Below are 17,859 nucleotides of genomic sequence, written 5' to 3' on the forward strand. Positions count from 1 at the left end.
CCCGGCCCAAGCAAGGGGAGGCTGGGGGCAGAGGGATGCTGGGGGAGGGGCGCAGCCCTGCACTGTGCGGCCGGCTGGGACACAGTGACTATTCACGAGAGGGCGGCGCTCCTCCACAGCTGCTGGTGAATATTCACGAAGGGGCGGGGACAAGGTTCGAGCCCGCGCGGGCTCATGAATATTACCGACCCTGCCCTGCTGAATATGCAGGAGGTGGGCGGCGCCCCCAGCCAACGCTCCGTCCCCTCAGCGGGTGAGAAGATGGCGGCGGCGGGCCCCGGTGGCCGGGCCGCGGTGTCGGTGCGGCGGGGCCGGCGGCGGCGGCCGGCGGACGAGGAGACCGCCGAGTGCCCGCTGTGCCGGGGGCCGCTGGCGGAGGCCGTGACACCGCCGTGCCGCCACTCGCTCTGCCGCCCCTGCTTCCAGCGCTGCCTGCAGGGCCCGGGCCTCTGCTGCCCGCTCTGCCGCAGCCGCCTCTCCACCTGGGCCCGCCGGCAGCAGAGCCGGGCCGCCGGCCGCGCTGAGCCCGGGGCCGCCGCCGCCGCGCCAGGAGGCGGGGAGCAGCGAGCGCCCGATGAAGGTGCGCCCGCCTCGCGAACCTGCCCGAGGCCTCGCCTTGGCTGCGCAGCCGGGGGGGCGGGGTTTCATGTACTGAGCGCGCGGGGCCTCAGCCGTGGGCGGGGCGCAGGGCTGGGGGCGGGGTTTCATGTACTGAGCGCGCGGGGCCTCAGCTGGGGGCGGGGTTTCATGTACTGAGCGCGCGGGGCCTCAGCCGTGGGCGGGGCGCAGGGGGCGGGTCCACGCACTGAGCACGTGGTATCTCAGCTGTGGGGAAGTGCAGGGCAGGGTTTACATTGGCTGAGTGCACAGGCCCTCAACTGGGGCCTGGGCTGAAAGTCAGGGGTTACAGCCTGTGAGTGATTGGGATCTAGCAGGGTGCTGAGCTGGAAGGTGGGGTTACATGTACTGAATATGTGAGGCCTCAGCTGGGGGTGGGGCATAGAGTTGCGGGAGGTAGGAGTTACCTGCAGGGTGCACAGGCCTCAGATGGTGGCAAGGTACTGGGCTGGCAGGTGTGGATTCGATGCACTGAGCACAGGGCTCAGCTGGGGGTGGGGCACTGGGCTGTGGGGTGGGTTTAGTGATAAAGTGGGATGTGGGAGTTATATGCACTAAGTGTATGGGGCTCAGATGCGTTGTGGAGTCCTAATCTGGAGAGGGGGATCAGTGGCACAATGAAGTGCTAGGTTATATTCAGTGAGTGTGTGGGGAAGAGCTGGGGGGTGGGGTGCTGGCTGGATCATTGGTACAGGGAAGTGGTAGGGGGTTACATGTACTGAGTGTGTTGGGCTCAGTGGGGGAGTGGGCCTCTGGTCTGTGAAGGGGCTTCTCCCCTTCTGGGGATCAGTGACAGAGAGAGGAAAAGGGGATTACATAAATTGTTTCTAGCATTCTTAGCTGTACAGTGAACTTTACAAATAAATAATCCATGAAGGGCTGTCTGCTTGAATATACCAAAAGCCTGAAATACTGACTTAGAGATGTCAGAACCCTTTTGACCCCATCTTTCTAATTGGGGTAGCTTATAAAATTGTCAAGATGTATTGTGATTATGTTTTCTCAGTGTTAGCGCTGCCTCCTCATTATTGCTTCTCAACATAAGTCGTTTCATTGTCCCATACGACTGACTCAAAAATGGTAGCTCTATACTGGGGGAGAATGTAACCTCAGGGTTACATATCATATCACATCGGTAATTAACCATTAGGCCGTAGGCCACACAAGCTTTCAATAAAGTAGAACAGATTGCAGTCCCTCTTTAATGTGCAGAGATGTGGCCCATGGAGACTACAGGTTCTTGCATATGGATCTTGCAGCTTTATGGGAGCTGATAGTGTCTCATACTGTCCGCATTGCTTATTCAACTGTAGTCAACAGACAAGACCAACTTTTTAAAAAAAAAACAAAAACTCAATGTGAGAACTGACCTGCTAAAAGATGGAAAGGTGTTATGCCACTGTACCTTTAACTATTTCATGTAATTCAGTGATGGGCAATCAAAATAGGGATTGGACTGCATGAGAGGCCCTCCTTCACTTCAGTGGGCCCCAGTGGCCCTGAAACCCCCCTGTTTTTCCCCCTCCCTCCTGGTCCTCTCACACACAGGGGCACCAGATCCTTGCACTTCGTACTTCTCTCTCTCCCTCCCAGCACTTTAGGAACACCACAAATCACCTCATTCGCTCTTGGTCTGTGCTCTTCCCTTGCCCTCCCAGAACTGGAATGCCGTAAATCAGCTATTTGTGGCAGTTGCAGCTCTGGGAGGGAAGGAGAGAAGTGGGAACTAATGCAAATCAATGGACTTGTGGCAGTCCTAAAGTGCTAGGAGAGTGGGGGTGGCAAATGGGGTCTGCAGGTGGCGCCACAATGGGCCACAGGTTGCCCACCACTGATATATTTAATCAGTTGTGCTATGTCCTCTAAATAGGTGGTCATTTTCCCATTTTATGTATCTCTCCTACCAACATGGAAGAGAAAACATGACTCTAATACAGTGTGATTTAAATGCCACAGACACTAACAGGTGTACTCTCAGTCAAGTGTAGTACCTAGATTTACTTTCAATTAACTTTTTGAAATTGATTGTGCTGGAGTTGACAACAGCAGCCATAGCCTAATATCTTGTCTCTGATAGTGACCAGTGCCAGATGCTTCAGAGAGAGTAAACAGAAGAGAACAGTTTTGAGTGATTGGTTCCCTGGGGTGCAGTCCCAGCTTCTGGCAGTTGTAGGTTTAAGGATATTCAAGGCAGAAGGGTGGTGTCCCTGTCAGCCTTAGCTAATAACCTTTGATGAATTTGGCCTCCATGATTTTAGCTAATTCTTTTTCACCTGCTTATGAGGTTCTTTTAAATAAAAAAAATTGGCATCAACTAAACATTTATAGTGCTTAAGCTGTATTTGTCCTTATTTTGTACTTTGGTTACCCCTCACCTTAAATGTTGATTGAATGGTGGATGTGCTGAGAGCAACCAGGGGCAACAAACCCCTAGATCATGGTTTCCTAAACTGGTGGGGCATGAGGTGACCCATCCCCCTCCCATCATTTGCTCTACCCAAAGAAAGTCTTCCTTTGCTTTTGGCTCTCAGCCCCTGCCATTTTACATGGGTGACCTGGCACAGCTGCTATTAAAAGGAGGCAACTGGCAGAGACCCATGTAGAGCTAGCTGCCTCTTGCAAAGATGAGTGAGTGTGGGTTGGGGAGGAGGATGGGGTAAGAGTTTGGGAGGGCTGGTGGTGCCTGGGTTTGGGGGAAGGGAGGGGAGGGGTTCAGGCAGGGGGGTTTGGGGGCCTGCATGTGGGGCTTGGATGGCTGGCCCTGGCTTCGTGGTGCTCAGGCTGGCAGGCAGGCAGGCAGCTGGTCCCAGCAGCGTGTGGCTCAGGCGGCAGGCAGGCAGGCAGCTGGTCCCAGCAACATGGGGCTCGGGTGGCTCAGGCTGGTGGGTGGGTGGGCAACTGTCCCTGGCAGCGTGGGCCTTGGGTGGGTGGCTTAGGTGGCTGGTAGAGTGGGTGGCTGGCCCCGGCAGCGTGGGCAGCTTGGGCTGCTGGACCATAGCTGGGGCAGCTGGCAGCGCAGGGCCCTGACAGCTGGTGGGCAGGCAGCTGTCCCCAGTGGCTGGTGGGCGGGTCTGTGGCTGGCCCTGGCAGCTGGCAAGTTGGTGGGCAGGCGGCTCTGGCAGCACAGGTGGCTGGCGCAGACTGCTCTGGCAGGAGGCAGCTGGTGCAGGCAGCTGGCCAGCTGGGGCTGCATGAGGCACCTGCAAGGGGCCAAGAAAAATTATTTGTACTTATTTTTAATTTTTGTGTTTGTTTTAAATTACAAATAGAATTTTTTGTTGAGGCGGAGGGGGGTTGGGTGGTGCTAAAGAAGAGGTGGGGGCATGAGGGTTTCTCAAAAATGGAAAGGGGGATGTGATGCTGAAAAGTTTGGGAACCCACTGCTCTAGATGGAAGATCCTGGAGCACCACAATTTGGTTATTTTATAAAGAGAAGAAGTCAGTTGACAGAAACAGCAGTTCTTACCATTGAATTGAATGCCTGGTTATTGTCTGATCTATTTGTGTTTTAGAGTGTTTGTCTATTTGTCTGATTGATCAAGAACTCCTCCCAAAGGTAAGAGCTTAGACCACCAATCCAGTATATCAAAACAAAAAAGCAGTCCAGTAGCACTTTAAAGACTAACAAAATGATTTATTAGGTGATGAGCTCATGGGACAGAACCACTTCTTCAGATCATAGCCATACCAGAACAGACTCAATATTTAAGGCACACAGAACAAAAAATAGTAATCAAGGTTGACAAATCAGAAAAATTATTATCAAGGTGAGCAAATCAGAGAGCAGAGGCACAGAAGGGGAAGGGGGAGTCAAGAATTAGGTAAAGCAAAGTATGTAGAAGAGTCCTTATAATTACACAAATAATTGCCATCCCAGTTCAAACCATGTGTTAATGTGTCAAATTTGAACATAAAGGAGAGTTCAACAGCCCCTCTTTCCAAATGTCTGTTAAAGTTCCCTTTAAGTAGAGCACAGATTTCAGGGCATTAACAGAATGGCCCGCTCCATTAAAGTGCTGGCTGGCAGGTTTCTGAATCAGGAGTGTTTTTATGTCTGTGTTATGCCTATTAATTCTTTGTCTAAGAGAGTTTGAAGTCTGTCCAATATGCAAAGCATGTGGGCATTGGTGGCACATGATGGCATATGTGATGTTAGTTGAGGAACGTGAGAATGTGCCTGTGATTTTGCGAATAACCTGGTTAGGTCTAGTGATGGTATCGCCAGAATAGATATGTGGACAAAGTTGGCAACGGGGTTAGTTGCAAGGAAAAGTTCCAGGATTGGTATTCTCATGGTATAGTCTGTGGTTGTTGGTGAGAATCCTCATAAGGTTGGGAGGTTGTCTGTAGGAGAGAACAGGCCTGTCACCTAGGGCCTTCTGGAGTGTGGCATCCTGATTAAGGATAGGTTGTAGGTCTTTAATAATGCGTTGCAGTGGTTTGAGTTGGGGGCTGGAGGTAATGACCAGTGGTGTTCTGTTACTGGCTTTTTTTGGGCCTATCTTGGAGTAGCTGGTCTCTGGGTATTCGTCTGGCCCTGTCGATTTGTTTTTGTTTTTTTATTTCTCCTGGCTTATTTCATTCAGGTTTATGAATATTTGGTAGTGATCTTGTGGTTTTTGGTCTCTGTCAGTAAGATCTGAACAAATGTGATTGTACCTAAGGGCTTGACTGTAAACAATGGATCTAGTCCTGTGTGCAGGATGGAAGCTAGAAGTGTGTAGTTAGGTATAAGCGGTCAGTGGGTTTCCAAAAGAGTGTGGTGGTGATCATGCCATCCTTGATTTATACTGTAGTGTCCAGGAAATGTATCTCTCACGTGGAGTAGTCAAGGCATAAGTTGATGGTGGGGTTCAGATTAGTTTCCTCTTATTGTAATTTAAAGCAACAGAAGGGTTTGGTTGTGCTAGGAAAATAGGATGTGCCTAGAATGGGAATGCTTCTCTTAAAACCATACAGAGAAGAGACAGAATCACAAAATCAAGTGCAGTTCTCAAAACTGACATAACTCAGTGAATGTTGAAAGAGACTGAACCAAGATGAGCCATGAGAATAGGATGAGCCTGGACTAGGATTGCTTCTGAATAAACCTTACAAAAAAGAGATAAAACAGAGAAATTTGGAACAGTGCTGTGTTTTACCCCAGCTAAATCAGTGGCTTAAGGTTTGGAAATTAGTAGAAGACTTATTGGAAACCAAATTGACTACATCCCTTTTTTATTAAAACAAAGTAAATGACAAGAGTTTATAGGGATAAACTAAAAATACACTTCATGGAATTTCCATTTAAAAATACTAAAAAATTAAATGGAAAGATTTTTCCCTTTTTAACGAAATCCAAAATAAAAACTTCTTAAGATAGCACTGGTTAAATACAATCATGTAAATAAAGCATGTACATTTTCCCTTTACATTTTTTTTTTTAAATTGAGTTAAGGATCCAAGCAATTCAGGTAAATTGGCTAGTATATTTATAAATAAGATCCCAAGACAAAATACTTCAGACTTTAAGCTTGTGAATATAGGGCAGTTACCTTAAACCAGTATTATTACAATGTTGAACTTTTAACACATTTCTTTGCAGTGAATTGTAATAGGTCTGGTTTTAGGGGAGGGGAATAAAAGGAGATAAAATGACTACTGTATTAAAATAGCATGTGGCTATTTTAGTCAACAGATAGTAACATCAATTTATTTAGTCAACAAATAGTAACAACATCAATTTCTTTTAGAAAAAAACAGAACAGTGGGGACTTGGGGAAGTGGATAAATATATTCTTCTTTCCAGTATATGCTTCAGATTAAATAATAATGCAAACTCTTTAAACTCATTACCATGATTTTTGGGACAAAAGTTGAAAACTTTCCTGTTGACTGAGATGGAAAGATCCCTGGTTGTGTTGTAGTTGGCAAAATATATAATCCAGAAGTAAATGATTACTGAGATATTTTCTTTGGTATCAGGTTAGTGAGCTGATTAAACGTAAGGTCAGTTCATCTGAATGTTAGGAAGGGTGTTAAGAAAATAGTTTGGTGCCAAAGGGAGTCTCTTGGCAAAATGTTTACCAGTACTAACTTTCTTTCTTCCTGTGTCTAATTCCTTGTCCATCTGTAAAGCAGGCAGCCACACAGTTGAGAGAACACTCACTACAAAGAACTTTCTTCTAAAAGATCTACCTATAACAATAGTTTATCATTTAAAAAATTAACTCTTCACTGCTGGTGCTTTGTCATTAGCAATGCGTCATTAATGCTGATGTTTACACTCTAGAGACTGGACAGTGTATTAAGATTACAGGTTAGCTGGTTTCACTTTCTCCTTCTCAAACATTAAGTAGGGTTTGTCTTCATTGCAGCAGTTACCTTGAGTTACTGTGCTCTGCTCTGAAACAACATGTGACTGCATAATCTGATTGCTAGTCCATTTGTTCTGCTTATCCAGGTGTTGAGTGTTACTAGGGCCAGGTCTACACTGGGAGGTAAAATCGTTTTTTAGATATGCAAATCCAACTACAAGAATTTCTTACTGCATAGCTGGAGTCGACTTACCTAAAGTTGATTTTTGCTGCCATTCACACGGCAGGAGATCTACAGGAGAAACTCAACTTCCTTTACTCCTTGTGACTGCCAGGAGTACTGGGATTGCATCTCCCCACTAGATGCACTAAATGGAACTCGGAAAGATTGACACACTGGAAGTCAGTCTTCCCATAAATGTAGACATATCCTAAGCCTACGTCTACACTATGAGATACATTTGAATTTAAGACAGTTAGCTCAATATTAAAACATCACTGTCTTCACTGTGAATACTATTAGTTTGAATTAGGAAGCACTAATATAAATAACATAATATCGGAACCCACTGGTTGTAGTGTCAAGTTTGAATTTAAAATTTCAAATAAAGGCCAGTGTGGAAGTGCCATGTCTTAAAATCAAATTTATTAGCCTCAAGAAGTGTCCTCATATGTATCCCACAAAGATACACGATTACCTGCCTGGTATGGCCGCTGCTTTCCAGGTACACAGGAAGGAGGTCACAGGAAGCCCACGAATTTGAATTTGAACTCATCAGCACCCAGTCCTTGAAATATAAAGGGCGCTCATAATGAAAAATTTCTTTTACCCATCGTATTACACTGCATCGGTAGCCATCTCCTTTAATTATGAGCACTCGGGGTGTGATCTGCGTGGTAATTCCCAGTTTCATAGAGAGCTCCAGCATGGAGTCATCAGGAGATTCTGGATCTTCTTGCATTTTGGGGAGATGAATCAGTGGTGAGCAGACTTGGGGTGTCCAAGAGAAACATGAACATATATGGTAAGATCTGGCAGTTGATGACTACCAGAGGTTACTCCTGGGACTCTGCCAGGTGAAGGTGAGCGACTGCTGGGTGAAGGTGAAAGAACTCCAGCAGGCCTGTCTCAGAGTTCGGGAAGCCAACCGGTGTTCTGGGTCATCTGCACAGAGTTGCTGCTATTATGAACAGCTGCACTTGCTTCTTGGGGGGCACCCCACCACATTGTCCACTTTTCATTACGACAGTTGTAGAGGCTCTGGTCTGGAGTGAGCCGACATGAGCTGGAGGGTGGGGAGGAAGAGGCCAATGGAGAGGAGGATGGGGGCAACCAGCAGGGGCTCAAGGAAGTTTTTCCTGTGAGCCCGGAGCTTTTTGCCGTAGAGCTGGAACCAGTCCCTTCTACGTGGGTCCCCAATCCCCTGGGACCAAGCTGTTCTGGTAAGTGTTTGTTTCTGAATGCTAGAAGCAGGTTGTGAGTGGATACAGGTATAGGTATGGTTATGGGTATAGGTTTTGTATGTATCTGTGCCCCTCAGAATAGCGTGTTAATATTTCGGGGGATGGAGCTCTTATCCTTTTTGGAGATCTCCTTGAAGGCCTCATCCAGGTACTCTTGTATTTTTCCCACCAGGATTTTGTGCAGACTTGACTTACTGTGGCTTCCACGGTAGCACACCTTGCCATGCCAGGCAGCCAAATAGCGATCTGGTATCATGGCGCCACACAGCATTTCGGCAAATTTTCCAGGCTTGTGGTCACACGGGATGAGCAGCTCTTCTCTGTCAATTTGTTAGTTTTAGGAGGGTAATATCTTTTTTGGCAACCTAAAGCAGCATGGGAATTTGGACTGGATTTTTTTGCAGTGCTTCCTGCCCTTTCACATTTCCCTGGAATGCACAGCCGCACTACGTGACTAGCGCACCTTCCACCTTTCCCCCCGGCGTGGGTGGCAGGCTCTTAGGACCTTCTCCCCTTCCATTTCCCTCCCCCTCCCATTTGTTTTCAGTTTACAGGGATCCCTCTGCACCCAGCCATCCATGCGGCTGGAATGGAACTCTTACCCACCCTTTCCCGTTGCCACATGGCTGCCAGACTCTATGGACCCTGCTACCACAAATCGGCATGTCCAGCACAGGTGGGTTTGACCTCCTGTACATGGCCTTATTTCCTTGATGAGGGCTGCTATAGTGAACTCTGAGAAACTTTTTTACCCTGACCCGGCAGACAGCTGGAACCCCCACACTTCCAGCAGTTTTTTTAAATTTACAGGGATCCCTCTACACCCAGCCATCCATGCAGCTGGACTCGAGCCCGTCCCCCTCACCATGCAGCTGCCGGTCTCTACAGGCCTTGCTATTTGCAGGGGATTGCTTCAGGAACGGGTGAAAAAAGTTATTCCCCTGCTCCAGGAGAATGGATGGCTTAACCTCCTATGCAGCCTTCTCCTCCCTCCCCGCCCCCCGCATCCAAAAGCAAACAGTCGCTTACCATGTCTACAACTAAATATTCTGGATAATTATGGTAAATGATGGCTTGTGCAGTGTGCACTTTAAATGCAATCCTAGTAAGCCTTAAATGGCCTTGCAGAAAGAAATTTTCCCTGATAGTAGAGACAGGCTACGTCTACACGTGCCCCAAACTTCGAAATGGCCATGCAAATGGCCATTTCGAAGTTTACTAATGAAGCGCTGAAATGCATATACAGCGCTTCATTAGCATGCGGGCGGCAGCGACGCTTCGAAATTGACGCGCCTTGCCGCCGCGCGGCGCGTCCAGACGGGGCTCCTTTTCAAAAGGGCCCCGCCTACTTCGAAGTCCCCATGAGCTCATGGGAATAAGGGGACTTCGAAGTAGGTGGCGTCCTTTTGAAAAGGAGCCCCGTCTGGACGCGCCGCGCGGCGGCAAGGCGCGTCAATTTCGAAGCGTCGCTGCCGCCCGCATGCTAATGAAGCGCTGAATATGCATTTCAGCGCTTCATTAGTAAACTTCGAAACGGCCATTTGCATGGCCATTTCGAAGTTTGGGGCACGTGTAGACACGGCCACAGAGACCCATTCATTCCATGGGTAAGGGCTTGGTGTGAATTGTATCTCAATTTTGACCTTCACTTTCCAGCTGGAATGCCCAGAGTGGGAGACAGGCCAAGGAAGCGCAAAAGGTTCAAGCAGGATCTGATCCAGCAGCACATGCAGTGGTCTGAAGCAGAAACCAGTGACATGAAAAAGGGAGACAGCACAGTGGCGGCAGAGTACAGCAGAGTGGTGGCAGAGTATGCTCTAGAGAGAGCAAGCAGCAAACCAGAGGGAGGATGCAGTAAAGCTCATGATGGCAGTAAGCAACCAAATGGAGGTCCTGTGCTTAATGCTGGAGACGCATAGGGGCTCCCAACACAGCTATTGGGAGTCCTCTGAAGATAGGTCATCCACCCCTCCCTCATCATTGCAGTTCCCCAAACGTGGGGAGGGTGGGCAAGGGCAGCCTGCCACTACAGCCCCAGGGGCCACTGCAAAAGGCTGTTCCACCAACCTTGACCACACATCTTTTCCCTGCCACTTAACCCTTTCTTCCACCCAAAATAAACTTATTCTTTTGAGCTTGGTGTGATTTTTATTTTTTTTCTTTTTGCATGCATGAGTCATTGTGGGGAACCAGGCAATTGCACAGTTGCCCACTGCTACGCCAAGGTCCACAGGGGACTCAAGGCAAAGGCACTCAGGTGGGGTGGGGAGGGCCAATAGCACAGCTGCCCTTATTTTAGGAAAATAACCCTCCCTCCACATCCATTCTTATGCCTGCACTTAATCCCTTCCCCCCACCCCAAGTAAAAGCATTTGTGTAAGACATGGTCTGATTTATTGGCTCACATTTGGAGGGGAGCATGAATGAGTTTTGTGAGTGGGAGTTGGTTGTTATTACAGCAGAGAAATACATCACAATCACGTGTGGCAGATCATATATGAAGCTATTTTTTAAAGTGTCCCGGATTGCTGCTACCTCCTCATGGTTACTGGTGAATGGCCATGTAGGCAGTTGTGAGTAAGCCCTGCCTATGGCCTGAGCTTCGATATTGCAGGAGTTCAGGAAATTCTCCTGTCTGGATTCACAAATGTGATGCAAAATAATGCACGTTGTAATGACAGTGGGGACCTAAGTTTAATCAAGGTCCAAATATGTCGATAAACATCTGAACCTTGCTTTTAAGTGGCCAAAGGCACATTCAGCTGCTATTCTGCACTTGCTGAGTCTTTGATTGAAGTTTTCCGTGCTGTAGTCTGGGGCTCCTTTGTAGGGTTTCATAAGGCGAGGGAGCAAAGGGTAAGCAGGGTTACCCAATATTACAGTAGACATTTCCACGTTGCCAATCTTGATTTTTCCAGTCTGGGAAAAAAAAGTCCCATCCAAGAGCTTTCTGTACAGCCCAGAATTTCTGAAGATGCATGTGTTGTGAACCTTCCCCAACCATCCCACGTTGATGTCAGTGAAACAACCTTTGTGATCTGCCAATGCCTGCAAGACCATGGACAAGTACCCCTTTCGGTTTATATGCTCAGAGGGTAGGTGAGGGTGGACCAATATGGGGATGTGTGTGCCAGCTATTGCCCCTCCATGGTTAGGAAATCTGTGGCCAGCAAAATCATCCACTATGGCCTGTACATGGCCCCCACTCTAGACGTGCCCACCCTGAATTGATTTGCCATTAACTGATAAGTGTTGGGTGTTGCAAATTGCCACTCGCTTCTGAACTGTTAAAGCCAGCCTCATTCTTGTGTTGCTGTGCTGCAAGGCAGGTGCCAACACATCACAAAGTTCCATAAAAGTGACTTGCACATGTGAAAGTTCTGCAGACACTGTTCATCAGCCCGCTACTCCAAAACAATGTGGTCCCAGCAGCGTGTGCTAGTCTCATGAGTCCAGAACTGCTGCTCCACTTTCAGCAATGTCTTCGGGGCAGCCAGCAGTTGTGAGTTCTTGGCCTGCAGTAGAAGGATTTTCCTCTTCAAAACCATCATAATACTCAACCATTATCTCACTTTGTAATTGACAGAAAAATTGCACTACAGTGTGTGAAATTGCTGTAACGGTGTGCAATGCCTTGAAGCATTTGAGGGTCCATCATTACACTAGCACTATCTCCCGTTCATTTACAGGCGGTTACTGGGTGCTCTGAATTCTGGGACAGTACTTTGCATTCTGGAATAGTGACATCAAAGACCCACAAACAAGTGGGTCTAAGGCACTGTGGGATACATACCCACAATGCATTGCTCACACAATCAGACTTGGATCATGCAATGGGGATGCGGAAACTCGACAGGGAGAAACAGAGGGTCGAATTTCCGGAAGGTTTGTGGACACTTAGATTTGAATTCATAATATCGAGGTTAAGAAATTGAATTTATTAAAAGTCAAATATATCTCGTAGTATAGACATAGCCTTAGTCTAGTTGTAGCCTGCTGCATATCTTCACTGCATTACTGGCTTGAGCAGCAGCACTTGAGCTTCAGTCTTTGTCCCCAGAACAGTGTTTCCCAATTTTATGTGGCCATGGAACCCTTTTAAATTTTGAATGAATTTTGGGGAACCCCATTCCCAGGTTCTACCCCCTTTGGCCCCCAAACCCACTTCAGCCTCCCTATCCCCAAGCTTTAACCCCTGCCCTGCAATTCTTCCCATCCCAGGCTTAACCCCCCCTCGCCCCACCATCCCCAGGATTAACATTAGCATCAAACCAGACCCTGAGACTAACCTATCCGTGACACTAGCTGGGGACTGTATGCCAGGAGGTCACATGCTCCCAGCAGAAGGAAGGCTGGAGTGAAGGTGTTCTGCTGGTGGAGGTGAGCTGAGGCATGTCCACCGGAAGAATACAGCCACTCAGACAGTGGGGCAAGTGAGGGACTCTCTGCGGCTCCCTGTTGTGCCGCTGCTGAGATAATAGAACTAAATTCCATTGGTTTAACAGCCGAATCCCTGCTACCGCCCTGCCAGCTGTTAAACCAATTAAATTTAGTTGTACTGTTTCAGCGGCAACAGGGTAGGGAGCCACAGAGGAATTTTGTTGCGGAACCCTTATTTTCAGTTCATGGAGCCCCATTTGGGAAACACTGCCCCAGAGAGTAAAAGGCATGGTTGAACCTGTAGACTGTTCTTTATGTATATCTTTTTTTTTCTGAAAAAGTAAGTAAATTTTTAGCTGCTTTGTTTCTGAGCAAAACATTCAGAGTGAAACCAATGAGTTGCCTTGCAGTGGGTGTTCTGAGTGATCTTTTAAATGTCCATATTGTTGGAGAAGAGTGTGTAGATCTTAAGAATATGATACTCTCTCTTGATTTAGAGTTGTGATTAGGTGTTTAACAACTGGGAACAGTGAAGGGGGACTGGATTTAGCTTTCAAAGTTTGGGAAGCTGTGTAGGGGAAGTGTTAAAACAGTGGTATTCCTCTGCTATGGTTAAGGTAATGTAGACAGGACTTTGGGGTGGGAGTCATGAGGGAAACTAAAGTGCTTAACTGCCCCCTTAGATACCTACTACATCTAAAATTTGAATCTCTGCTCAGCTGCTGCCTAACCTGATAAGTGACTGAATTCTCACAATGCCTAAGTTTTTGCTGCTGGGAATGTGCATAGCCATGTCAGTCCTGAAACCACTGAGTCCTCAGTGCTGAACTGAAGCCTAAGACTCTGCAAAGTTCACAAAGAAGTATTGGGTTCTACTGGCAAGATGCAGAAGATGTGCTCTGAGGCTACATTAGGGAATATCTACCAAACTGGGCCCCAGACAAAACACAGAAGAAGGAAAGGATGCTCTCTAAGACTGAGGGCCAGCTGGTCAGATGTGGAGCAGTTGTTCTATGAAAAATATTCACCCACAGGTGATATGGTGCTTCTGTTTCCCAGCATTTCTCTGTGTCACTTCATTTGAGAGCACAGTGCTTGACTAGTTTCATCCACATAATTATTAGGGTATTCAATATGTTGTGGTAAGCATGAGTGAAACCCATTAATTCTGAAAGGTCTTTTGGGGGGATATTGACCATTATAGCAGTGCAGATTTGTCTCCAGGTTTTTGATCTGTTGTGGTAACAGGACCTAGAGCCGCTTTGAGCAGGTGCGTCTTGTTCTGTATGGAACCTGTTTCTGCTGATGATTTCAAGGCATTGTTTGAAGGCCAGAAGAACAGGTTTAAGAAAAATTTCTTTCAATTTGTGGTCCTCGTTCATGATCCACCCTACGCTGGAAACCATAGAAGCTATGTGACAATTAGGTGCATGTAGTCATAGGGTTTATTTGTGTTTTCCCATATTGAAGCAGGTTGTCTCTGGGTATTTGGTGACCCATTCCATAATGCAATATATTTCTCTAATGGAATGTCCTTGCTTGATTAAGAGTGTTAAGGTGTGTGTCCCAGACTTTCTCCTAGGATTATAGCCTGTGGTGCCTGAGTGCCTGGCCATAGCTAACTGATTTCTTGGTGTGTTGGGTGGTTACTGTGGACAGGTCTACACATGAAATGTTGCTCTGACACAGTTGCTCTGATGCATCTAGGCAACTACGGTGCTTTAGTGAAGGCGCTCTGTGCTGGCCAGAGAGAGCTTTCTTGTCATTGGAATTAATCCACCTCTGCAAGAGGCAGTAGCTATATCTATGGCGGAGGGATGTGGACCCTATGTCCGTAGGCCAGAACCACTTGGTGGGGAGGGGAAAGGAAGCAGCTCTGCGCTGGGAACCACAGCCCTGTGCTCAATTGCAGGTTCTAACCTGTTGCATCCATGGCCAGGAATCCTGGCCAATGGGAGCAGCAGGGGGCGGTGCCTGCCAGCATAGGGCAGCATGGAGCCACCTGTGCCCCCCTGAAGCTGTGCAGATGGGTACCCCAATTCTCTACCCCCTCCCATACTGCCCTCCCACCCAGACCTCACTCCTGCACCCCTCCTATCTCCCAGATGCTATTTCACTCCAGCCTGCTCCTGCACTCCCAGCCTCCTCCACCCACTCGACATCCTAACTTGATTTATTTCTAAAATGTATGATCTAGTTAAGCTGCAAGTTATTAAGCTGGAGGCAGGAACCACTGAGTGAAATTCAGTGGCTTATTTTACATATCCATAGTACTTACGGATCCTGCTTATGGACCAGTAGCCCTCTGTGCCTGTGACTGTACAAAGAGACAGACAACAGGTGGATACTGACAGACGTGGCAGCAGAAAGAAACAGCATGACAGTAGTCAGCATGATGGGCAGAAGTCTAATCATATTTGCTGTCTCCCTGTTGTCAAGTTTTTTCAGGCAGATGATTTTGGAGATTATTACAGGTCCCATTTGTCTTTGAAATATATGAATCCTCCTCTTTGGGTGCCTTAGCCAACCTGGTTCTCCACTGCACCAAAGTGCCCTTTCACCTTTTGTTCCTTTCTATTGCAGGTTGGACCTCCCTGGTCCAGCACCCTTGGGACCTGACTGGTCTCAAGCAAAGGAGTTTGCCAGAACAGGAGAGGTCAAAGCCAGCTCCACTGCTGCCAGCTCAGCAGGGCTCCTGGTAGGTCTGCTGGTCCTGCCAGTGCCAGTACAGCTGAGCTGCTATTTCCACAGCCCTGGCAAGGCTCCTGCCGGGCCACCAGCCCCTTTCTTCCATCATGGCAGGCCCACTGCCAGCCCTGTTGCCACCAGCACAGCAGGGCTCCCAGCCCCAGCAAGGTTCCCAGCCCTGCTGCCACCTACCCTCCTGCCACTGGACCTCCTGCCTGTTGCCTCGCTATCCAGTGTGTCTCCTTCCCAAAGCCATTTCATGTCCTGATCAGCATATACAACTTCCCTTATTCCTCCTTTATGCATTTTCAGTATCCTTCACCTTTTTGCTGGCAGGGGTTCTGAATGCAGTTTCTGAAAGCTCCCTCTGTCCCAGTGCTACTGTGGTTGCTGCAGCTCAGGTCTGACTCCTGGTACTTAGTAGCTTTTATTGCCTACATGTTTTGTAATATCTCCATAGCCTTCCCAAAAGTTACAGTCTTTGGATGGTTATAAGGTGTTGTTTTCCCTACTTTATGTTCACATCATTAAATCTTTTGTAGGCCATGCTGGCTGTAAAAAATACATTATTTTTTTTTCCTGAAAATAAAAGAAGAAATAGGTTTTTGTCAGGGCATTCTTTCCTCCTAACCCGATTTCTGTACTTCTATATTACTGAAATATTAGCGTAAACAAAAGCAGCTCGATCTGAAAACATTTGCTACTTTAAAAAGTAAAAAGGGAAGTAGCGAGACCCTCAAAGTTTTGATGTCTACCAGGAGACCAAGAGTGATGAAGTGATTTAAGTGCTGGAAGAGAAAGTGGTATGTGGGTTACACTTGAAGTCATGTAACTATGAAGGCCCTAAAGGCAGAAAGACCAGAACAAATACAATTAACCCAAACTTTATTTCTGAGATTCTCATCTCATGCTTTTTGAACTTTTGCTGTTGGCACATACGGGTTCCTTCCTTCTAGCATTTAAAATTGGAAGCTCCAAATCTGTGCCCCAATTTTACCCTTGTGAAGAAGCTTGTGTTGTGTGTCTGAATCAGAATGCTGGAAAATCATAAAAGTAAAGTCATGGAAGATAGGAGAGTTGAATTCAGAATTTTATCAACTTTAAAATGTATGTACTGTCCAGCCAGCTCTGTTATCAGTTGAAGGGTTGGAAAAGCAAGTTGAGATATTGTTACCAAAAAGCAGGTAGGAAAGAGTGGTAACACTTCACTACCTAGTAGATTGGAGACTGAGTTTTTGTGTTCTTTTGTTAATTACACAGTTGTGAACTTTTCAGTTTGGACTGTAAGGATGTTTTGTTGCATTTGAGAAATAAATGTGCTTATAAACAGAATTATGTATAAAAATAATCCTAGGTTGCCCATAGTAGTAGTAGGCATCCTTCAGTCTACGTAGACTATGGATCGCGCCCTTTATTGTTTCAATTTAGGACTTCACTTACAGCGTCTACTGTGACTATGAAGACCCACACGAGAGTGACAGTCCTTGCTGCATCTCTTGCAGATGTGGTGGGTGTCTGGCAAGTCCTTAGTGTGCTTTCTGTGCGCTCGCTTCGCCTCTGCTAGCTGTCTGATCCTCATCTCACCCTTCTGAAGGCCCTTGTGTAACCCCTGCCTCCATCTGCTGCGGTCGTCTGCTAGTTCTTCCCAGTTCTCCAGCTCGATGTCTACCTCTCTGAGGTCTCTCTTACAGACATCTTTGTAGCGCAACTGGGGGCGTCCGGGAGGTCTTTTGCCAGAGGCTAGCTCACCATACAGGATGTCTTTTGGAATCCTTCCATCATTCATCCTGTGGATGTGGCCAAACCAGCGGAGCCGACGCTGCCTGAGGAGGGTGTGCATGGTTGGGATTCCAGCTTGCTCAAGGACGGTGGTGTTGGTCACTCTGTCCTTCCGTGATATTCCAAGGATGCGCCTGAGGCAGCGCAAGTGGAAGACGTTCAGCCTCTTTTCCTGGTGGGCATACAGGGTCCAAGTCTCGTTGCCATAAAGGAGGGTGCTGAGGATGCACGCTCTGTAGACTTGCATTTTGGTGTGAGTGTACAGCTTGTTGTTATTCCACACTCTCTTGCTGAGTCTGGACAGAGTTGTGGCCGCTTTTCCGATCCTCCTATTTAGCTCAGTGTCCAACGACAGGGTGTCAGTGATGGTGGACCCGAGGTAAACGAACTCGTGGACGACCTCTAACGTATAGTTGTCAATGCTGATTGATGGGGATTCAGCAACATCCTGACCGAGTACGTTTGTCTTCTTTAGGCTGATGGTAAGCCCAAAGTCCTTGCACACTTTGGAGAACTGATCCAGCAGTTTTTGAAGCTGGTCTTCTGTGTGAGACACTACAGCAGCATCGTCTGCGAACAGCATGTCTCTGATGAGGACTTCCCGCACCTTAGACTTAGCTTTCAGTCTTGCAAG

General features: G+C 47.5%; 1 protein-coding gene across 1 annotated transcript in view; it reads left to right on the forward strand.

The window, feature by feature from the left end:
* The first annotated feature begins 261 nt into the window (after positions 1 to 261).
* Positions 262 to 17,859, forward strand: part of RNF169 (ring finger protein 169) — a 52,134-nt gene continuing 34,536 nt past the window's right edge. The window contains exon 1 of the mRNA XM_074976981.1: positions 262 to 580. Coding sequence (XP_074833082.1) covers positions 262 to 580 — 319 coding nt within the window. The remainder of the gene's footprint in view (positions 581 to 17,859) is intronic.

The sequence above is a fragment of the Carettochelys insculpta genome, chromosome 1 (genome assembly GCF_033958435.1).
Source record: "Carettochelys insculpta isolate YL-2023 chromosome 1, ASM3395843v1, whole genome shotgun sequence".
Classification (NCBI taxonomy): Eukaryota; Metazoa; Chordata; order Testudines; family Carettochelyidae; genus Carettochelys; species Carettochelys insculpta.